General features: G+C 41.4%; 2 protein-coding genes across 8 annotated transcripts in view; one reads left to right on the forward strand and one right to left on the reverse strand.

Moving 5' to 3' along the window:
• SERAC1 (serine active site containing 1) overlaps positions 1–8,084 on the forward strand; it is a 59,038-nt gene extending 50,954 nt beyond the window's left edge. For both annotated transcript variants that reach the window (XM_031456613.2, XM_064486523.1), the window contains exons 12-17: positions 545–686; positions 1,692–1,786; positions 3,046–3,143; positions 4,335–4,517; positions 5,681–5,824; positions 7,487–8,084. In XM_031456613.2, coding sequence (XP_031312473.1) covers positions 545–686; positions 1,692–1,786; positions 3,046–3,143; positions 4,335–4,517; positions 5,681–5,824; positions 7,487–7,623 — 799 coding nt within the window. In that variant the 3' untranslated portion in view covers positions 7,624–8,084. The remainder of the gene's footprint in view (positions 1–544; positions 687–1,691; positions 1,787–3,045; positions 3,144–4,334; positions 4,518–5,680; positions 5,825–7,486) is intronic.
• Positions 8,085–16,126: 8,042 nt separating this feature from the next.
• The window catches only part of SYNJ2 (synaptojanin 2), an 89,786-nt gene continuing 82,131 nt past the window's right edge, over positions 16,127–23,781 (reverse strand). For 2 of the 6 annotated variants that reach the window (XM_064486527.1, XM_064486526.1), the window contains exons 25-27: positions 23,023–23,131; positions 21,259–21,410; positions 16,127–19,678 (exon numbers count right to left, since the gene is read on the reverse strand). In XM_064486527.1, the coding sequence (XP_064342597.1) occupies positions 18,971–19,678; positions 21,259–21,410; positions 23,023–23,131 (969 nt within the window). In that variant the 3' untranslated portion in view covers positions 16,127–18,970. Of the gene's footprint in view, positions 19,679–20,649; positions 20,800–21,258; positions 21,411–23,022; positions 23,132–23,781 lie in introns of all 6 variants that reach the window. The other 4 variants (XM_064486528.1, XM_064486525.1, XM_064486530.1 and 1 more) reach the window with 3 other exon arrangements.

Below are 23,781 nucleotides of genomic sequence, written 5' to 3' on the forward strand. Positions count from 1 at the left end.
TGTATATTCTAAATAGCTTGCAAGTAATATACGGCTGCAGTTTTTAAGAGTGTCGTATCCAAAGAAAGAATATAAGTTACTTTAAAATCTCATTTGTTCCACTTCTGATAAATATTATTTATTTTCCTTGATAAATTAGAAACAATCTCTTTCATGCATACTGAGTGTGAACTACACTAGTGTATTATTTAATTTCTTAACTATTTTAATTGATTTGTACAACATGCTCATGAAATTCTTTGGAGGGTAATCTGTGACATCTGTCACTTCATTGATCACTAAGCACATTACAGTTGATTTTGGTTTGTCTGCCTGGCTAGCTATGCCTCCATCTTTATAGAGAGAGCAGTGAACACATTTTATGTATGTCTCTGCCAAAACTTCTTGAAGGGTTCCTCAGCAAAGCTGTGCCTGTAAAGCATACTTTAAGTTTCTTTTGTTATATAAACCTGCTAAGCATCCTCCAAAGAGAGTGCTGTGTGGATTCTTAACAAAGCAGTAATGCATTTATTCTGCTTCTTTTTAAAACTCTCTCCCCGGCTAGTCAGCCCATTAAAGCAGATGTCCTTTTTATTCACGGCCTTATGGGAGCAGCATTCAAAACGTGGCGCCAGCAGGACAATGATCAGGATTTAACTGAAAACATTTCAGAGGATGAAACCAAGTACACAACCTGTTGGCCCAAGGTACGTACATGGCTGACTCTGGCAGGCCACCCTTACCCCGACACGCTGCCGTGTCCCTGCCCGCTGGAGCCCCCATTGTGACGCGCTTATGACTTTTTATTGGGGTTTTTTTCTCTGCAGTTTTTCTTTCCCTTAGGGGCACTTATAGTATGTTACATGGACAACTGGGCTTGTCACTCTGTATTGTATAATTTAGGGTGCAGTCTATATGACTCTAAAAGAATATTCTATTAAGTAAAAAACAGGGGCAAAGGGCAAGGGTCAGTAATAGATCACTTCCATTAAAAATATGATTGAACAAATAATATGTTAATAATAGTTGGGTAGTTTTCTGATTTTAATAATTATAAAAATAAAGACTTTAAGGAAGTCAGTTCTACTTTGGATTTCTTTGACATTATTCTAAAGAGCCTTAACTTTGGGATGAATTCATTGAATGATATTTATCTAAAGCTCAATGAATATGTATAAACAGTTTCTGGGGCTTTGTCCCACTGCTGCTCATTCACCTTCACAAGAGCTTATCAAGTAGAAAGAATGGTTTGCACTGTCTCTGGTGACACTGAATGTGGAGATGATAAAACTCAGGCCCACAGAGACAGAACTGTGACTAATTAGAATCTGAGTTCTCAGGTCAGATCCCTGACCATCACACTGTTCTATCCTGAGATCATAGCTTTCTATGAAATGCTTTCAAAAAGCCAGTTTGATCTAGATTCCAAAAACAGGCTCTGCTTTTAGCTATAGCAGATTAAAACTGAGAATATTCTCTTGAAACCTGCAGAGACCTTACACTATTAATCGTGATACCTCCTTGTGACCAGAGATATAAAAAGATAAAATTGCCAGGATTGTTTTTCTAGTCACCTTTACACATGACTCCAGCGTGATGTTTTACTAGTTGTTAGTATTACAAGAGTCCTTTAGTTATGATTTCAGTTGCTAGGAAATAAGTGGGACTGTGGAAATTCATATTTTTCCTTTTATACCTTTTGTTTTATGTAGTCATGGTTAGCAAGCGACTGTCCTGCTCTCCGAATTATATCTGTGGAGTATGACACCAGCCTTAGTGACTGGAGAGCAAGGTGTCCTATGGAAAGGTAACTGAGGGGAAGGGTCCGGGCCACAAGGCCTCTGGGATGGAGGGGAGTTTTAGCTTTTGATGCCACAGACAGGATTTTCTTATGGAAAACTAACCTAACCTTTTTTCTCTTCCTTCTAGAGGGAGTTAGCGGTAAATAAACAATGAAACTATATAAAGCTTAGATATAGTGTCAATGTTGGGTTCCTAACATGGTTCACTTACAGCTGTTCTCATAGTAATGACCGTGGATTTTAGATCAAAGTCTTCTTTACCCTGGAAGCAAACATGAGGCTTTTGGCTTTTGTGTTCACAAGCACACCATATAAAGGAAGCAAAGAAAGAGATGCTGAACAGTGTAGACTCCTTATGTCACTCGGACGTACTAGGTGCCGTTGTGTATCTAGGAGAGAGCCTGGGCTTCAGGACCTAGGTGTGGCCAGTTCTGCCTGTGACACACTGTGCCATCCTAGGTCATTTAACTGGTCTGGGAAGTTTGGCCTACAAATTGAGAGTTGGTCTGAATCAGTGTTATCAAACTGAGTGTTACCTCTGAGTGACCCCCATGTAGGTGCCAGAGGAATGGTGCTGAGGGTCAGGGGGCACGACCCCAGGGCTCCTTCCCCATTTCACCCAGAGGAACTCTCACAAACTCTGGTTTCAAAGAAAGGATTCTACAAATACACAGTTTGAAATAGACCAGATAGCTTTGGGGTTCCCTTTTAGGTAGAAAATTACTTATTTGATATTCTCTGATTCAAATAGCTTTCTGTTGTTTCTAAGTAACAAACCAAAATGATGAAAGCGTACTGTTTGTAGCATAAATACACGTAGAACTAAACAGCAGTGACAGCTGACTCCGCAGGTGAACTCGCAAGGGACAGCACGGTCTCCAGTGCTGCCTGTCTTGGGCCACGTACAGAGAAGGGACTCACGTCCTCGGTGGTGGGGGCCACATACAGAGAAGGGACACACGTCCTCGGTGGTGGGGGCAGAGTCCCAGGCCTGACCCGTGAAAATTGCCAGATACGTGTTAGATGTGTCAACAATGCTTGTTTAGTAAATGTTCCCACTTACGCCAGTGTGACTAAGTTAAAATGAGGAATGAGCAGTTGCAGAAATCAACCAGAGAGAATAGGGGTGTTCCTGACTCCAAAGCGTAGCATGTAGAATTGGTCCAATAAACAAAAGTTCTTGCCTTAAAAAGTGGCTAGCAAAATTGGTGGGGGAGCGTTGTTGATAGCCTCCTGTCATGCCTGTTGTTTTCATTTTGTTCAGAAAGTCCATTGCATTCAGGAGCAACGAACTTCTTAGGAAGCTCAGAGCTGCTGGTGTTGGGGATAGGCCAGTGGTCTGGGTATCACATAGCATGGGAGGTAAGTGTGTTTCAGTTTTGCCAGCAAGTACTGTGAGGCGGTCAGCCTTCGGGGCTAACATAAGTTACTGTGGCTCTGCTTTATTTAATAGCCCTTTTCCCCTTCAATTAATGGTTTTGGCTATGGCTAGGAGGTTTAAAATTACTATTCTCCTTCCATGCTATTTGTTTTTTCAGAGGAGGGACAAGTAGTAACAAACCATATAACGAGAAAAGGCGTTTGGCAACTTAATGCATTCATTAGGCATTAAGCATGATGCTGAGTATCAGAAGCTGCCCATGGCTTATCGAAGCCCGATTTGTAAATACCCCTCAGCATCTTGGCTGGTTCCAGGAGTCCCTTTCTTCCCTGCTCCTCCAGCCATCGCAGAGTCCATCACTGCTTCAGTGCCCTCAGCCCCAGCCCCCTTCATGCCCAAGTCCACGCGGTCGCAGGTGTCCACTCTTTGGTCCTAGTGCTTGCTTGCTAAGCCACATCTCCTGCTTCTCCCAAACCCCTCCCCTAATCCAGTTCTAAATGTTCACCATCCACCTTGCAGAGGGCCCCCGGCCTAGATTATCTGATGAAATAAATGCTCAGGATTGCTGACTCTTGAGTCTGGGTGTTTTGCTGAGAGAAAGGTGGATGTAGCCCTTTGTGTCCTCAGAGACCCACTGTCACCATCCATGTAACCTTTGTCTCACTATCAGCCAAGCCCAGGTAGGGGGACAGAGGAGAAGCTGCCTTCTGAGGTGCATTTTCCCCCTAGCAGCTTTGTTTTCTTGGTGGTGGACTGGGAGATTATGTTTTTTTTAAAAAATATTAGTTCTGACCTAATGGAGTGGTCATTGGTGACCTAGTGGAGTGGCTGCTGCAGGCAGGCTGGGGAGGCTGGCTGCTGCATTTTCACTTCATTGATGGACACACAACATAGCAATGCCTAAATTTTCTTCTGTGGGAAAGTGCATCCTATGATATAAGACCTGCCTTACAAATGAGTTTCTAGAATCTCACCCATTTGTAGGCTTGCACTATATATTTTAGAGGATTAAGAGTTACCAAATATTAGTATTTAAGGCTCTGTTTATTGGACTGCAGAGAATTATTAAACTTTTTTTTTAAAAGAAAGTACTTCTTCCTGTATTTGTCTTTTTTTTTTTTAATGGAGGGCAAGAAAACAGCTTATGCATTGTTTTTCTTCTCTGTGGCTAGGTCTTCTTGTTAAAAAGATGCTGTTGGAAGCCTCTAAGAAGCCAGAAATGAATACTATTATAAACAATACCAGAGGAATCATTTTTTATAGTGTCCCTCACCATGGATCCCATCTGGCTGAATACTCTGTGAATATTCGCTATCTTCTCTTTCCCTCTTTGGAAGTCAAAGAGCTCAGCAAAGGTAATACTTTCTGTCAGAAGGGCATTGTATTAACACCAGTTTCACAGGAGAAGGAGGAAAAACAGTTTCTAACTTGACTGTATTGCTTCATTTTCTGTGTATCAATTATGTTTAGACTGTCAGGAAAGATTTTTAGTTTGAGACTAATTTTTCTTTGATCCCTTCCCTTTTTGTTCTTAAGCAAGTATTTGCTCCAATAGAACAATAATTTTAATACTATCTTAAGTATTTAAAAATTTTAAAGTTATATAATGTTTTGCTTTAAGTATTATTCCAAATTACAAATGAACTGCTTTTTTCTGTGTTTGGAAAATCATCAGCTCTTAAAATATACATGAGCTTTAAAGATTCATCATAATTATAAAGTACTGTATTTTAGGGGGATTAATAAGCGTCTTCTCTTTCTCTGGAATACCTGTTAATCCGAATCTGGGGACCCCTGGCTTGAGCCTTTATGTGCCATTGTCTTTTTGCTCATATGTTCTCTGTTCTGCTTTGTGGAGAGTTATTAGAGTTATGTGACTTTTATATTCTTAATCTTCTGTTGAATTGTATTTTTTTGCAATCAGATTTTATTTTCCACAAGCTCTTTCTTGTTTTGTGATCCATTTTCTTTTGAAATCATTCTAAAGATACTTATTAGGGGATTGGTTTTTTTTTTTTCCCCCTTTCTGTTTGTCTTCTGTGCTCAGGTTTTCTGTTTGCTTGCTGGGTCTGTCTCTCTTAAGTTGTAGGTAGGCTTGCCTTTAAGACCTGGTGCTTCTTGGGTGCCCTTTCATATTTGAGGATGGGGGGCAGGAAGGGCCGTGTGCTCTGTGATTATAGACAGGCCCTGTTGATGGAGGCTGTGCTTTAGGGTGGCTGTGGGGGTGCCGGCAGCACACTGGGGGACCCTTCAGTCCCACACAGCAAACTGCTCTGGCTACTGCCTCCTGTCAGCCAGTAATGTGAGAAACCTCTCCCTCTGACACTGGTCTCTGTTCTGGGTTGATTTTAGCCCTTAATCTCCTCTTAATGGCTTCTTAGGAAGGAGAGAAAATAAACAAGCCACTGTCTTGAATCAGAACTGTAATTTCCTCTCTAAATATGGAGGGTTGATGTCCATTTTATAGTGAAATAGATAAACAGAACTTGTAACAACCTTGTTCTCTATAATTTTACAGATTCTCCTGCACTTAAAACACTACAGGATGACTTTCTGGAGTTTGCGAAAGACAAAAATTTCCAGGTGCTGAGTTTTGTAGAGACACTACCAACCTATATCGGTAGCATGATTAAGCTCCATGTGGTGCCCCTGGAATCAGCAGGTATTCACTCTTTTGCAGCTTGTTGGTCCTTAGATGCCTGATTGTGGTCACCATAAGTGTCAACTTTTATATTCAGTTTCTCAGTTTTAGGAGACAGTTTTATGAAGATTTAGATTATACTATTCTTTTCAGCAATAGATTAAAATTTCTCTGCAAACATTTAACCTTGGCATTCCCCTCCCCTCCCTTTATTTAACTGGTCAGAGCAAAGGTTAATTGACTAACTCTGAGTTAGCCCTCAACAGTGAAGTCTTTTGCATTAGATAAGACTACAGAGTGTCCTTTCAGCTGGATTAAAAGGGGCATTTAGTAGATTGATCGCCACCTGCAGGAACCTTAAAGAAAATCAACTAAAGATGTGGAAGCTTAGTAGAAATAAATGGAAGCTAATGGGGAGTATTCAAGCCACAGAGACGTCGAAGGAAGAAAACTAGTGTTAAAGTTCAGGCTCGTCCTAATGCTGGGGCCGAGGGAGGTGCGCAGTACGTGCTGCCACGGTGCCTGCGCTTTGCTGTGGTGTGCCGTCGGCCCTCGGAGGGTAGGGCCCAAGTCTCAGTTCTGCTTAGAGCTTCCCCTGCTGCTCTCTGTGTAGTAAGCAGCCCATCCATTTCACTCCCCGAAGGGCTTTTCTCCGGCTGACTCCTTAGTTTGCTTGTCAGATCCTTTTCTGATCACCATGGAGGCTGGCTCAGGTGCTGTCCTGTTGTCACTTGGCCATACTGAGAGCTCCTGGCAGCCAGGGACGGTGCGGATCTGAGCGCTTGCCAGATGTCCTTCTGTCTGCCGAGCAAGTTTTGTCTTACTTCATTAATATGTTATCTAAATAAAATGGAAAAGGCTTGATAGTGGGACCTGAAGAGGCTTTACCTCAAAGTAACGTGCCACAGGGTGAGGGGCTGTGATTTGATAATTGAAGAACTTGAAGAGTTCAAAGAACAGATTTTTTTTAAAACAATGACTTTGGAAGCTTAAAGCAAAATTAATATTGCGGACCAGCTGCTAGTAGTGACATAGCCTTGTCACAATTCTGTCCACCCTTTCTTCTGTGTCACCAGGTGGCTTGTCTTCCTTCATAACCACCACCTGCACTTCCTCGCCTACCTGGCCTCACTGGTACCTCCCTCCCTTCCATCTAGGTAGACTGCGTTAGGCTGAAACACCAAAAACTCAACCAACTCTCTCAAGTGCTGCGTTGTCTCCTCCGCTGGGAGAGTGGTCATGGAGGTCTGGGGATAGAATGCAGCCCACGTGGGATGTTCCCATCCTTTTCATCAGGACAAGGGAGCTCCTTACCTCTAATATTCTCTAGTATGAAGTGGTTAAAAGAAGTGTGGAATAATTGCATAATAACCTGCCAGTGTATAAAAGTTTTGAGGATGACAGTGCTCAGGCTCTGTTCATGCTAAATTAAGATGTAGGCAGCACACATAGGCAGAATTTATGAGAAAAGCATAAAATTATGATACACTTACTGAGATGCCACTTGTGCGTGGTGAGTCAAATACAGTTTAGCGATACAGTCAAACTTTAAGTCCTTTTATCTCTTGAAAGAGGCCTTTGTCACAACCAAATCAACATTACAACTACGCATTTGGCCTCTCAATATTGACAGGGGAAGCTTGTATTTTTACTCAGATTTTATTGACATTTTGTTTTCTTCAGATTTAGGCATTGGAGATCTAATTCCTGTGGATGTGAACCATTTGAACATTTGTAAGCCAAAGAAAAAGGATGCTTTTTTGTACCAGCGTACCTTACAATTCATCCGTGATGCTTTAGCCAAAGACCTGGAAAACTGACAGTTGTCTTCTTCCATTTTCATACGTGAACACAGTGCAAGAAACGTGGTATTCTCTTTCTCTTTTTAAGCTCTAAGCAATCATGCAGACATAGTCACTGTGGCATCATTGTGGCCTGGAGTATGTTGCAGGCAACAAAATATTGTTCTGTAAAACACAAACACAGCACAGAAGTGGCAATCGGAGAATGAAGGGCTAAACTGGATTCTTTTGATTTAAAAGAACCTCCCTGTGTGCCAGGTTATGTTCGGCAGTGTCCCTGGTGACGAGGAGCAAACTACTGTGGGGTAGAGAATGTGACCTGTGACTTTTGTCATCTGTGCCTGTCCATGGCTTATGCTGGGAGGAGCACTGATGGCTTCTGAAGGGAGAGCCATCGCCAACTTACCATAAAAATGCCTTTTGGAGAGCACCTGTAATGGAGAGAGAATGAACTAGAACATAAAAGACTCTGTTTTGGGTCTGAGTGTCCATGTGCTGTAAATTTTAAAAAACTTGTCAGTGTAAAACCTTTGTCTAACATGTTAGCTTTGTTAGACCTCGTGTCACCCATGGGCCAGTTTCTTGTAAGTTTTATTTTCATATTGCTGAGACATATTTTTTTTTAAAAAGTTCTAGCCTATAATTCTTTCCAGACTGCAGCTGCCAGTACTTTTAATTTTTCCCAGAAAAGAATAAATCCATTACTGATCAGAGTATGAAATAAAATGATTCTAAGCCATTGTAATATCAACAGTACTTAGTATCAAGATTCTCAGATTCTTTTTAGCTAAATAAAGAATACCTTCCTCTTGCTCATTTAGAAGCAGTATTAACTGGTCTCTAGCATGTGAGAAATAGGAAATTATATTGATGACTTTTTCTTAAGCAATAGCATTATTGAGATACAGTTCACATACCATAAAATTCACCCTTTTAAATATACAGTTCACTGATTTTTAGTGTATTTTCAGAATTGTGCAACCATCACCACTATCTAATTTCAGAATATTTCCTCATTCCCCAAAATAACTGCACACCCGTTAGCAATCATTCCTCCTCTCCTCGCAGCCCCTGGTAAACACTGAGTTTCTTTCTCTCTCTCTATGGATCTGCCTATTATGGAAGTTTCATATAAATGGAATCTTACAGTAGGTGTCCCTCTCTGTCTGGCTTCGTTCTTTTAGCATCACATTCTCAAGGTCCATGCATGATGTAGCATGTGTACATGTAGAACTTCATTCCTTTTTATGGCCAAATAATACACTGTTACATGAATGTACCACATTTGCTCATCTGTTCCTCAGCTGATGGAGTTTAGGTTCTTTCCATTTTGGGGCTGTTATGAACGAGGCTGCTGTGAACGTTCACATACAAAGTTTTTGTGCGAACGTGTTTTCCATTCTCTTGGGTGTTTACTAGGAGTGGAATTGCTGGGACATGTTAAGCTTGTTTCCCATTTTGAAAATGATCGACATAGAATGGGATAGTCAAAGCTAAAACTGGAGTATTGCATCTGAAGGTAAACTGGGCTCATCAGTAAACTCTCAATAACTAATTGTTTAGTTATGCAAAAACTAGCAGGTGACCTAACTCTTTATTTTATTATGTAGAAACAGGGTGATAGCTAACAATAAACTCTTAGCTGTTGAGATGACATGGGGAGGGGGATAGATACGTTTGGTTCGTTTTCTTTTTCTGTTTTCCATGAACCATGGCAGATATGCCATGGCTGGAACATCTGTTCATGAACCTAGAGTAATAGGATGAAACCCTACTCTTTAAAATCTCAATATAGCCATTATAGCTGTGTTTTAAAAATAAGGTCTGGGAGAGAGATCCAATGTATTTCTGAATTACTATAGTTTTTCAGACAAGTAACTTACCATCTGTTTATTCTATTTATAAAATGGATGTGATACACACAGATTCACTTCATCAGGTTTGTGAGATTTAAGTCAGTAATGTTTTAAAAATAATCATCACCTGAAAAACTCTAAGAACAGAGTATGAAAACATACATATTTGAAATAGTTTTAAACTTAGATCATCAATAAAATGGTTCTTAGCCTTGTTTAAGTATCTTTTCTGAAAAAAAAAATTTCAAATGTTTTATATTACTTTTCCCTTCATGTGAAAAGTCACTTTAAATGATCTATCCAAGAAGGAAATAAATAGAATACAGCTTTATAGAAAGCTGACACTACTGAAAGCAAGCTGTAAGTAAAACTCAGATGAAAATGAAAAATCAGTTACTCTTATTCATAACCTTTTCTCTTTCTGATTACGTTGTCTACTGTGAAAGTCAAGAGCACTGAGTTCCCCTTTACTCCAGTGTTTAAATTAAATGTCATCATAGAAAGAGACCCAAACAGAGGCCGTGGTACCTTTCTCGACACTATCTCAACCATTCAACCAAGGTTACACCAACAGCCAGAACGTGGTGGAGGGTGCGGGCCTCTGCTCAGTGGGGATGCCCGTGGTGGTGGGCACCAGCACTGATTTCCTAGAGAGAAAGACAGCACAGTGATACAGTGATGTGTATATCTCTTTTGAACTTGGTTCGTAATTCACATTGCCCCTCAAATTATTTCCAAATCCTAAAATTTGAGCTTTAGGCATACCTTCCTAGTTTTCATCTCTTTGTAATATTAAGTATGTTAATACATAGTTTGGTTTTTATTGACATTTGGTATAAAAATGATGTCCATGAAAAAAAATTTAAATATCAATAAATACATTTTAAAGTACTTCAGTACAATTGGATGTGCCCTTATGTTAGATATTGAATACTCCCAAAAGCTTAAAATCTATTAGAAAATTACTTTATAAAAAGTAATATTTTATTATAAATTTCCTTAATAAAGCAAAAGACATAGAAAGTTTAATATCCAAGAAATTTCCAAATTTAGAAAAAATTATTCTGGTAAGAATTCCAGTTCTTAATCTGCTTTCTGCTTGGCCTTGGAAACAGTGACACGGAGTTCAACACCTGGACCCAGAGTTTGGAAACACTAAGCTTACCAGAACCTTTGATTTTTAATTTAATTCAGACTTTCAGGATTGTTAAAGCCAATTTATACTGAAAGTTAGATAGTCACTGATTCTTAGGACCACTAGAGAGTGCCTGGATACGAACACAGTGTTCAAGCAGAAAAGACTTTTGTCGTGTATACAGCAATAATTTAGAGTTCAGAATATTCTGACAACTGGGATTACTAGATTAAAACATTTCTAAGAGTTCTTGTCCAAGATGGTGACCTAGGAGGCTCCTGAACTCACCTGCTCCACAGACCGAATCTACAGCTACGCACAGAACAGTTTCCTCTGAAATAAATTCAGAAACTAGCTGAGCAACTCCTACACACTGGGTGAACGAGAAAATGCCCACGTTGAAATGGGTAGGAGAGGCTGAGACACTCTCACCATGAATCCCATCCCTGGCACAGGGAGATTCAATCAGGAGGCAACACACAAGTCCCAGCTTCCGCCTCAGGCGTGAAGAGTTTGGACCCAACGTCTGGTGCCCCAACTTTTAAGTCCTCTACCTGAAGGATGGACCCCACCCCCAAAACACTTAGCTTTAAAAGTCAGCAGGGCTTGCATTCACAAGACCCATGAAACTATAGCAAAGAAACAGTTCTGAATGGGCTTGTAAGGACTCACAGTGTCTATTCCCCCCCAGGGCTCAGCACAAGGGCAGCAGACAGAAATGCCTGTCTCCCAGTCTTTTCCTGAAAGATGCCTATTTGCGTATCTTAAAAGCTGCAGCCTGAGGGTCAGGCTTCTAAATTGAACACACATCTAGAGTATGACTGTGATCTTCCCTGGAGACCAGGGAGGCTGGTGGGTTCTGTCTCTGCATTCTCCCTCTGATCCACTCCAGGTTGCTGGTGTCTCCCTGGAAGGAGTTGAGCACCTCTCTGGTGCCCTCGCTTTTGTGGCTGCTGCCCATGGAATGCACCTCTTGATTACCTGGCTCCGGTGGCCAGCAGGCCTTCTGTTTGTAGATCCCACAGGACTGTAGTAATCAAACAGTTCCATCCCCCTATTGCTCAGCACAGAGGGAGCAGAAACACCCATCTTCAGTCTTTCCCTGAAAGAAGTCTGTAAACTTTAAAAACTGCTCTGAGGGTTCAGTTTCCAATCAGCCTACATCTAGGTACTGAGATGCTCCCCGCTCCTCTTTGGAACACTGCCAGATCTTGGCAGAATCCCAACTACCTGGAGCCACTAAGAACAATAGGAGGCTCAATCACAAAGTTAGAGACAACCAAGAGCTCACTGGGCTCAATATTAGGTTCATCTACATGAGACCCCGCTGTCAAGACAGGGCAAGGTGGCTGTTTTATGTCATGCACAGAAGCCAACACAGAGAGTCAAAGAAAATGAAGAAACAGGGGAATATGTTCCAAACAAAAGAGTAAGATGAAACTCAAAAACCTTAATTAAATGGAGATAGGTGATAATTGCCATAATAAAGATGCTCACCATGATCAGGAGAGTAATGCTTGAACAAAGTGAGAATTTCAACAAAGACATAGAAAATAGAAGTATCAATCAGAAATCACAGGGCTGAAGAATATGAACTGAAAAAATGTAACAGAGGGGTTCAGTGGCAGAAAGGATCAGCATACTCAAACACAGGGCAGTGGAACTCATCCAATCAGAGAAACAAAAATAAAAAAGGATGGAAAAAGAGTGAAGACGGTTTAAGTGACCTATGGGATACCATCAAGCAGAATGATGTTTGCATGAAAGGCGTCCCACAAGGAGAAAAGAGGAAAAAAATGGGCAGAAAAATTATTCAAAGAAATAAAGGATAAATCTTCCCTAACCAAGAGTCCCAGAAAGTTCCAAATAAGATGAACCCAGAGACCCACACTGAGACCCATTATAGTTAAACTGTCAAAAGATAACGACAAGGAGAGAATCTTAAAAGCAGCAAGAGAAAAACAACTTGTTACGTACAAGGGAACCCCCTAAGACTACCAGCAGATTTTTCGCAGGAACTTTGCAGGCCACAAAGGAGTGGCACAGTATATTTCAAGTGCTGAAAGAAAAAAAATGTCAAGAATACTCTACCTGGCAAAGTTTTTCTTCAGAATGGAAGAATGGATTACAGAGTTTTTCAGACAAGCGAAGAGTGAAGGAGTTCATCACTTCCAGACCAGACTTACAAGGAAAGCTAAAGGGACTTCAAGCTGAAATGGAAGGATGCCATTTAGTCATAAGAAAACATATGAAAGCATCAATCTCACCAGCAAAGGTAAATACAGATGGTCCTCAACTTACAATGGTTCAACTTATGTTTCAGTTTTATGATGGCAAAAGTGATATGCATTCAGTAGAAACTATACTTCAAGTTTTGAATTTTCATCTTTTCCTGGGCTAGCAATATGTGGTATGCTACTCTCTTGTGATACTGGGTAGTGGCAGCAAGTCACAGCTCCCAGTCAACCACGTGACCACGAAGGTAAACAACCAATACACTTAAAACCATTCTGTTTTTCATTTTTCAGTATTAATAAACTACAATGAGATATTCAACACTTTGTTATAAGATAGGCATTGTTAGATAATTTGGCTTGACTGTAGGCTAATGTAAGTGTTGTGAGCACATTAAAGGTAGGCTAGGCTAAGCTATGATTTTTGGTAGGTCAGGTGTATTAAATGCATTTTCAAATTAGGATATTTTTAATTTACAATGGATTTATCAGGATGTAAATGGGGAGTGTTTTGGGAGGGAAAATTCAGCCCATAGCATTTTCTTAAAAATAACAGTATATAAATGGTGTATCTTATAATTGATGGTATATTGGGTATACTGAAATACAGTAAATTGTTAGATTTTATGACAGTTTATGTAAAAGCAAGGTTGTTTGATGCATTTCAATGAATAAAAAGCTTACATTTATGTATACTAGCAAAACATGAATTTAAAGAATTATTGGTAATTGTTAGATATAATGAAGTATTAAGGTTATAAAAGAAAATGTTATTTAGAGATACATTGAAAGTATTTAGGAGTCAAATATGATAGCAGAATTGCTTTAAAATATTTCAGCAAGGAAAAACATAAAGCAAATATAGCAAAACATTAATTACTATGAAATCCTGGTGATGGATATATGAGTGTTCAAACTAGTCCCTCTGATTTCACGTGTTTGAAAATTTTTATAAGTTAAAAACTTTGAAAACCATTAATGAAATCCTTAGAGAAATATACCATGTTCTTAGATTGAGGAGTCAATATTGTAAAGATGTCTGTTCTATTCCATTCAATCCCAGTCAAAAATTCCAGTAGGTTTTAGCTTACTTAATGGGACTTGACTCTATATGGCAATGCAAGTGGTCAAGAAGGGACAAGATATTCTTAAAAAGAAAGTACAAGGGAGAAGGGCTTGTTTTACCAGATATCAAAGGTAAACAAGACAACACGGTATTGGGACAGAGACTGACAAGTAGACCAGTGGCACAGGAAGAGAGAGCCCAGGGGGCAGAGATTCTGCAATGGCCATGTGAGCAGCTCAGAAAACCTCTCCCCCAGAGAGAGACCTATTAAACGAGTCAAAGTTAGCAAAGGCAGTCATACACAGTGTCCAGAGATTGATCAAAAGACATAACAAATTGAGAAGCATTTTATTTAAAAAAAACTAAGAATTCCTGGTAAGAACAGTGGGAGGTCACTGCAGTGGAGTTAGAACTAGAAACTGCATCCACTCCCAACAGATCTGCCTTCCAGAAAAACCTGCTCCTCTGGAGTACAGTGGAATTAACATATCAGATGTCACACACACACACACACACACACACACTTTTGTACCCTACAACTAAAAACATTTTGATTTTGTATTGATGAAATCACCAGAAAAATCAATACTGCACTTTTGACCATGGAGCAGACCTCAATAAATTTTAAAAAGTAGATGTTTAGATCTAGGCCATATTCTCAGGTCATAATACAATAAAACTAGGAGTAAACAATTTAAAAATGCCAAACTCGACTATTGGAAAATTGCACAGTCTCCCTTGAATCAAAGAGAAAATAAAAGCAAATTACAATTCAGAAATTAATGAAAATGAGACTATTTCATTCCAATATACGTAAGGTGCAGTTAAAGCTACAATCGGGGAAATATATAACTGTAATGTCCTTATTGTTAAGAAAGACTAAAAATAATGAAGAAACTGCTACTTTTAATTAAGAAAGTAGGAAAATAACAAAATGGAACAAAAAGTAGAAAAGGATGCAAATGAAAGATAAGTTGAAATTAATGAAAAATAGTTTAAAAACTGATGAAATAAAAATAAACAATAGAAAGGATATAGAAATAAATTCAAATGTTATTTGAAAACGTCAATAACCCCTTGAGAAACCCAATTAAGACAGCAAGAGCAATGGTTTGTTATTTAATAAACAGTTTGGTATAACTATCCCTCAGGAAGATGTTGGACCCCCTACCTCACACCACTTATAAACGGTATTCCAGATGCTTTGAAGAGTTGCTTTTAGCCCAGGCAAAGCCTGTGGTCTTAACCACTCTAAAACACTCAGATTTATTTAGGTATTTTTACCACCCACTACTTGTATTACCTACAAAAATATATTAAAATCCTAAAAATAGAATAAAATCCCAAACTCATTTAAGGTGCTCTGAAATTCTTTCCCATCAACTCATTCCACTTTGCTACGTGTCAAATTCTTAATCCTCATGGACATAAATCCACTTTGCTATGTGTCAAATTCTTAATCCTCATCTCTCAAGTCTCCCCTGGACCTCTGTTCACAAGTAATCACTCTCCCATTTGTACTGTCCTACCTCATGAAGACAGAAGAGATTATACAAGTGCAAACAGTTTGCCTTGCATGACAGTGAGTTTCAGTTCCTCTCTCCTGCTACCTTGGGAAAGAAAGGTACTGCCGCAGGCCATTTACTTCCTCTCCATCCAAGTTCCAGGCTGTGCAATCAGATTAAATGAATTCAGTATATACTTACTGGTCAGGAAGGACTAGCCAACATCAATCTATGTTGAGATTGTTGGTATATTCTTATTCCTGAAAGGCATCAATCAGAGAACATTTATGACCTAAATTTTCTGTGTTAATTAGCTAAGAATAAACCTAGACAGAACTGGAAGACTGTACTCCCTTGTCCAGCCTCTGAGTAATGTACTCAAACACTGGCAATCAAAGATTCTATACGTTTGCTATAAGATCCCATAGAAAATGAATCCTAGCATCTCTCAGTATTACAGAACAAAGTTATTATATATGTTATGTCAGAGAATGCTAGGAACATTCAAGTCAGAAATTCTTAACCAGGTTGTTACTTTTTGCCTTTTCAACTTAGTTGGATGGTTGAAAAGGAAACAAAAACAAATAAATTCAAACAGAGGAATAACTAGTAATCACATTTCATCCAGAAAAAAAAGCTAGCCAAAGATATCCCAAGATTCTCTTCATATCTGAAAAGAAATAAGCCAAAAAAAGATTTTTTAAGGCAAAACATTTAATAGGTTTTTTTTTACAATTTCCATATAAATTATCACTTCAAATAAACATTATAGGGTTTTTATTAATTGCTAGTCACCCAATAAGTAATTTCTGCAGTTTTCCTTTCTAATAGAATTACTTCATTATAAAGCTAATGTTTTAATACATTTCTTTGTTTATATTTATACACAGGTCAGGAGAATTTTATTAAGTCTCGAACTTCAACAACTTTAAAGGAATTGCTTGCGCAGATGTCCTAGTTTCAGTCATTTATTGGAACAAATTTTTAAAATAGGCAAGAAGTCTAAGATTATGTTGTAAAAAGGGAATCTAAAAGGGGTCAGGGAGACAATGCTGAATTGTCAAGTTTGTCCTTAAAATACTCTGCAGTGAACTGTAACACTTTACAAACAGTAATGAAATAAATTGCAAGGTCCCAATAAAAAAGGCCGGTGTGGGAGCATCAAAGAAAGACCAAAAATAAAAACCACAGACTGAAATCCCCAGGAGGGTAGCTGCTCATTGTTGAGATTATTGAACCGACTTTACTGCTAACCTAGGAAACCCACCAACTGTTAAGCATTGAAAAAAATAAGGCAATTCCAATTGTCCTTTTTCTTTTTCTTTACTTTTTCTTTTTTAAAGAGAACATTAGTGCAAGAATCTTATGCATTATCAACTCAAAATCCAGTCTGTGTTGTCCACTAACCGTGAACAGCCATGATCAAGTGATATTCACTTCTTAAGGTTAGAACTACTTGTAATTTTTCCTGTGACCTGCCTCAGCACAATTCTGTGTGTTAATACTTACTGTGAGATTATTCAGAACTACTGGTGTGATGAACACCTTTTATCTTAGAAGAAATTCTTTTCTCTGTACCGTGTACTGGCTATTTGCCATCTAGAACAGAGAAGAAATCTGAAAATCAGGACTTTCCCAGCACTGGGAGCAACTTCCATGGGCTTACTTTCCCTCTGCTTTTCTGACTGGTTATTACATATGCATGCCTTCAACTTCACATCCTCTTTGGTGGGAAAAGATGTTATAGAGAAAAAAACATTTGAATGAAGAGATCTTTGATTCCATTCCCAACGGTACCTTTTAGCACTAAAGTGAATCCTGGCAAATGATACACCTTCCTCCCAAGCCTGTTGACCCATCTTGCTTCTCTTTCTCCCCCTGACAGGGGGAGAGGTTTACTTCCTGCATTTCTTAGAGAGGTAGAAATGATGTAAGTATGTAATGATGTTAAGTGTAATGATACAAGCTATAGAAGGTGTCCTAGCCAGCCTTGGACAGAAACACTGTCTTTTATGGCTGGTTAACTACTAGCATTATCTGCTTATCTCTACAGGTCACTAATACCTTTTTCTTTTATTAGTTTTCGGATGAAATGAGATAAATACAGTTTTGGTTTTGTTTTGAGTACCAGATGTGACTAATCTGCAGTGGATCTTGATAGTGGCAATGAGAGGCTAAGTCTGAAATCCCAGAGGTCTGACTGGTAAAAGGGGAGTGGTATTTCCCCAGGCAAGGTGATTACTGCCATCCTAACCATTATTAGCGTTGAGTACAGGAACTCCCTGGTCACATCAGGGACAACACGGAACCACTGCTATATGATTCTATGACATGGAAGACTCCTAAATATGGCGGAGTAAGATTTTACCAGTGAATTTCTTATCAGGAAATTATGATATCTGCTCCAAATGGGTTCTTATAACATCCGGCCTTATAACATCCTTTAAAAAATGTAAAATAGTAGGGTGCTGTCTTTTTAAAAGACTGAATAGACTAGAAATGGTGTTAGAAACATACAGGGAAAAAATCCTAATAAAAGGTAGGTGAGCTAACTTAGAACATCCTGGGGTTTCTTACACACAGGGACAGGCGGTACTTTCCTTTCTGAAGCCACAGCCAGGTGGACCAGACGCAAACACATATTCTCTGAATTCTAACAGTGAGGATCAGTATTATGTGCAAGTATGAGTTTTCACATTTTGTGCTTTTACTGGGTATAGCATATACGGGAAAAAAGAAATCCACAAGGTTTTAACAGGGAATAGTGTGCAAAAATTGGCTTAAGCAGCACACCAGAGCTCAGGACTGTAGCCATTTAAGGGGACATGCGAAGTCTAAGACGTGCTTCAGGAGGCTTTAGCCAGTTGAAGCTCAGGTTAATAAGCTAAGAGTATGTGCTTTAGAACCAAAGCAGGGAATGACACCATCTCCCACAAGATTTACAGAGTCAAGGTTAACATCCATGTACGTAAATAAACAAGGGCTCACGGGAATGTGCAGTCTTATCTTTGGGTATTTGCTGCCTCCTACTCTGATATTTTTTTCACCTGGTGTCAGCTGGCCAGGTACAGCTCTTAATGGTCCCAACCACCTTTTAGTGTAATGGCTCACTATATGCATCAACCTTCAAGTGAGTCGCCAAAAAATTATTCCAAATCTGTAAAATACAAAGAATATTAAAAAAAATACAGCACATACACACATAAATTGAACAACCATTTAAAATGTAACAGGAGGGAACGTCTTGGGCGTCGTCTGCTGGATTCTCTTTCCTAAAATCTATGCACTGAATCCAACCCAGGTTTCCCATCCCCCCAAGAGGACACTTAATATGCACAAGTCTGGAATAAGATGTATCTCGGTGGCTGAATAATAATATTACTGAATAAGAGACACAGTTTTTGTAAACTACGCAAGAGTGACAGAAGTACCAATGTTTTTTTCAGTGTGCCTTTAAATAGATGTCGCTTTGGACTCGGGGGCTGAGGCGGGTGGGCTTCCCCCCGGAAAGTGATGCTCACGGAAGACGGCACACCTCCTGCAGGACAGCGGCTGTCCAAGTCTCCCAGTCATGTTTTCGCCAGAGGGTCAAACACTTGCAGCACCGTCCTCTTGTCCTCGTCGCTGATTGTCACCCAGTCACCTAAGTCTTTTTGTGTGTGCTCCGGTGGCGGCTCCCGGGCAGCTGAGGGGCTGACGTGCAGTGGGGCTGTGTGAGCCCTTGTCCCCGAGTCCAGGGGGTCAGAGCTCTTGGAGAGCCACGAATTATTCAACAGGCTGGGGTGGTGGAGGAGGCTCCAGAAGGGATCCTGGTAGTCACAGGGAAGAGAGGCTGCCTCCGACTTGGTGTCCTTGGTGCCATCAGCCTCCGGGCTGGCAGGTGCTGAGGTGCTGGGAAAAGCCGGCGGTGGGGAGAGAGTGCCCCCCGCAGGCTGGGGTGCGGGGGGACAGTCGCTGCCGGGGCTGCTGCAGGCGAGGCCCTGGAGAAGCTGGCAGTTGCTCTGCAGCACCTGCAGGTGGAAGGCCGCTGGGGCCGACTTCTTCCTCCGCGGGGGCACCCGGGGCACAAGAGGCGGGGCCTCCAGGGGGGGCGGCGCGGCCGCGGGAGGGGCCTCGCCGGGCGCTGGCTTCCTGGCGGCGCCTTTCCCGGGCTGCAGTGTTCTCGGTTTGGGAACAGGAGGGACTGTCGCTAGAGGAGGGGTGTCAAGGCTGGTCTCCGGGGGCCCAATTGTAAAATGGACAGCCTGTTGTCCAAACTGTTCTTCCGGTGACACGGGCTGAGGAAAGGCAGGACAAAGAGTGTAATTTTGTAAGAAACCGGCACGGGGTGGGGTTGGGGTGTGGGGGGTGGGGGTGGGGGGGGGCGGGGAGCGGGCCGGGACTCAGAGCAAACGACAGCGCCCGCAGGGGAGCAGAGCTGGGGCTCAGCAGGCATTCTAGCAAATTCAGGATTTGAGAATGTCTGGGATGCGGGAATGTGACCAGGTACGAAAGCACATGAGAGAAACACACACACATACGTATCACGGAGGACTGGCAGGAGGGATGAAATATGAGCGGAAGCTTTAAAACCAGGGCCACCATGAATAATCTGAAACAAGTTTCCCTGTTACCAAGGAAACAGAGTTACACTCTTCCTTGATGAACAGCGAACCTCTCTGAAAACTATCTTCTTCTAGTCCACAGCTTTGATAATTCAGTCTGTACCACTCTAGGGAGAAGTAGCTTATGTCTCAATGTTAAGCTAACTTAAGGACTAAAGGGTATTCTTGCTCCTTGACTACAGAAGAATGGAAAATTTCACGCAGGAACTTCACTTCCTGGATTCTGATTCAAAAGGATCACAAAGAAAACAACCGCAAAAGGTGGGAGGGAGCTTTAGTACAGACACAACTGTTGGCAGCCGAAGCACCAGCATTTCAGTATTTCCACTGGTTCTTTAGAAAACTAGCTGCAAAAACAACCCCTTCTCCAAAAGCCTTTGCCTGTAGCTCCTGAGCAGCGGGTGGGAAAAAGAATCCATTTCTGCCTCTGGCTTTGAAAAGACAAAGCAAAACTAGAGAGGAGGAGGAAAGAGGTCTGTTTTGAAGGCAGCGTGGAAAACAGACAGATGACCGAGCAAAAGTGGGACAGCAGAGCAACCCAGAAAACACCAAGCAAGCTCTGTCAGAACCAAGCATCCAAGCCACGCTCACACTTTCTACAGGTGGGAAAGCAGCCACTCTGTAACGAGCAGCCGAGAGATTACCGAGTGTCCGTTACTAACACACTGAGCTCAAACAGGAGATCCAGACGTCTCTATAGGTGCCAGTCTTTGGGCTGCTACTGTCCTGACAAACTCATGTCTTTGAAGCAGCAAGCAAGGCTGAGAAGCTGGAGAGCCAGAGCAAAAAACAATCTGCAAGAAAAGTGGCAAGAGAGTCGAGCCTCCAGGATCTGAGGCGCACTAGCTGGTCAACATGGCTAATCCAGGGACCAGTGACTGTTTTTCTAACGCAAATCAAATCTGTCCCCATGAAACCCGGGGCACGTGACACAGACCACACACAAAAGGGAGATACTGGGACACTTGGAATAAGGCATCCCACAGTGGTTCAGTATGGAGACTGAAATGGAACATGTGGGACGTGTGGTACCTCCAAGCTGTTCCTATCTTGGTGAGAAATTCCCAGTTTTTCTGCTCAGCGAGAGCTAAGAAGCAGCAGGGACACGAAGGATAAAGCGATTGCCAGGCATTTTCTTCAAGGATGGACTCGTGAACGTGTATAAAGAGACCAGACCCATCGGGGATGTATTCTTATCTAACAAGACATTTGAGCAACCTAGGAGCAACAGGCTAACACTGCCAAGTTCGTACCTTTCCTGTCCTCCTCAAGGTTGGCTTCTTGATGGCAGGAACTCTGGGTGCAGGCCGACGGGGCAGGAGTGGGGCCACCCCCACTGCAGGCTCTGGTTTGGCAGAACCCTGGTCCCTCAGGGCCATGGCATTTAGGGCCTCTCCTGGGACGCCTGAAACATACAATTGCATAGCTGGTGTAACAGACAAGGCAATTCAATGCATGGTTTACTCTTTAGACAGTCTATTTTAAAGACAATTTACTAATGCAATGTATTTCTTTTTTATCTAAAAATAAATCTTTGATGGTCGTCAGGACCAACCAGCTAGGTTTGGCTCCCAGCTTCTCATGCTCATCTTAACAGGGATGGTGATGTGGAGTCTGTGTAGGGGAGGATCAGTGAGGCCTGACATCACACACACAGTTTCATGTGTACCTGTGTTTCTCAGGGGAGATGACTTAAAACTCCTCAAAATCTCAGCAGGGCCCGTGATCAAGAAAATGTTAAGCTGGGACCCTGGGAAGATTTCAAACCTCAAACTTCTCCTAACCTCTACATCTATAGAGTTAAAAAAAAAAAAAAAAGCTTTATTGCAATATAATTCACATACCAAAAAATTTACCTTTTTAAGGATACAATTTGGTGGTTATCAGTAGTCACAAAATTGTACAATCACTACTGTCTAATTCCAGGACATCTTCATTCTCCTCAAAAAGAAACTCCACACATACCCACAGCAGTCATCCCTCACTCCTTCCCCTCTCCAGCCCCTGGAAACCACTATAACTTTCTCTCTGTATAGACTGACTATTCTGGACACTTCATATAAATGGAATCATACAATACATGCCCTTTGGGCTTGGTTTCTTTCACTGAGCACATTATGTTCATGATTCACTCATGAGAGAGCATGTGTTAGTACTTCATTCTTTTTATAACTGAGTAACATTCCATTGCAGATTCACCACATTTTATCCATTCATCAGCTGACAGACACTTGGATTGTTACATCCACACAATTTTAGTTTAGTTTTTGTTTCCTTAATATAAAAGAAACCGCTTGCGATGGGGTTATCGTACAACAGTGTTTCCCAGCCTCTTAATCCATGCCTTTCTTCAATGTTATTTGGGAATTCCAAACAAATGAAATATCCGGACTAAAAGTGAACCAGGTGATTTTAACTGCACCTGGCTTTTCAGAGGGCATAATCTCCCCTCCCCCAAAGAGATTCTAGTACAAAGTCAAAACAAAGCACCAAAAATTGTCAGTTACCAGTGATACTGAATGCATGGGGGGGAATTCCAAGTGAAGCTATTATTCACATGGGTTAGGTGAACAGTAACAGGAATTAACAGGCAGCACGATGGAGAAGTCCCTGCCTGACAGAAAAGAATTTACAGTTGCTGGCAATTTAAAAAAGTACATGTTTTGCCTGAAAGAAGACGCATACCTAGCTATCTCTTTTTACAGAGCCAGCAGAATGAATGAGTTAGTGCCTGGAGCACAGACCTCTTCTACCTCATTTTCATTTATTTTAGTCTCTCCCTTAAGAGCTGCTTAATAATCTTGGGGTGATTTTTATATACTTACTGAATTCTAAACATATAGTTTTAAATGATCTATAAATCTTAACAGCGGAATTTTATAAAACGTTGCTAAAGGGTATTTCCATTGAATACTGCCTCCAGAAAAAAAAAAAGTTATTTTCTTTTCTAGGCCCCCTTTAGTAGGAGGATGAAAAGCAACACGGACTCAGGGGGAGAGCCCCAGGGGAACACATACCTCCCCTGGCTTCCAGGAGACATCGGATCGCTGCTTCCGCCTCCTGAGCGTTGGTGGTTTTGATCTGCTTAACGTTATAAGGTTTACTTATTCCAGTCCTAGCTTTGGGCTTGAGGACAAAAATCAGGAAGAAGCGCATGTTAGCACAGGTAGGAAAACAGCCTCGCCTGGTGAGTTCCCCGCCTACTGACCTGCTCTCCAGCCTGAGATGGACAAAGCGCCGCCAGACGGTGACCAAAACAGAGCTCCAATCTAACCCGCATCCCGCCGGCCTCCCCCCACCCCCATCCCCCAGCACTCGCATACCAAGAGGAGGAAGGCAGTCATGTCTGGAGGGCCCTCATCTCCCACACTGAGTGGTTACAGGACTTTGCAATGCGGACAATCCATCCTCTATCTTTATTTCAGTAACCAGGTAAAAGCCAGAAAGCATAATTAGAAGTCACTCCTTCCACAGTCCAGTGGAGTCATTAAAACACCTTCCAGATGTTTTCTCAAGTGTTTTTTCTACCTCTTCACTTGTCTACCTCTCATCCCAAACCTCTGGGTCACCTTTGAGGACCTGCCTTCATGACTATAAACCACTGAGGTCGAGTCCACTGCCTACTCCTGCCATGACCGTGACCAGCGGCTGGTTCAGCTCCCCACACTCTCCTGGGACACGTTAGCATCCATCCAGCAGCCAGCTTCCCCTCCCTCGTCCCTCACCTCTAGTCCACTGACCTTCACCTACAGTCTTCTTTAGAGCCATCCTCTGGA

Source organism: Camelus dromedarius, chromosome 6 (assembly GCF_036321535.1).
Source record: "Camelus dromedarius isolate mCamDro1 chromosome 6, mCamDro1.pat, whole genome shotgun sequence".
Taxonomy (NCBI): domain Eukaryota; kingdom Metazoa; phylum Chordata; class Mammalia; order Artiodactyla; family Camelidae; genus Camelus; species Camelus dromedarius.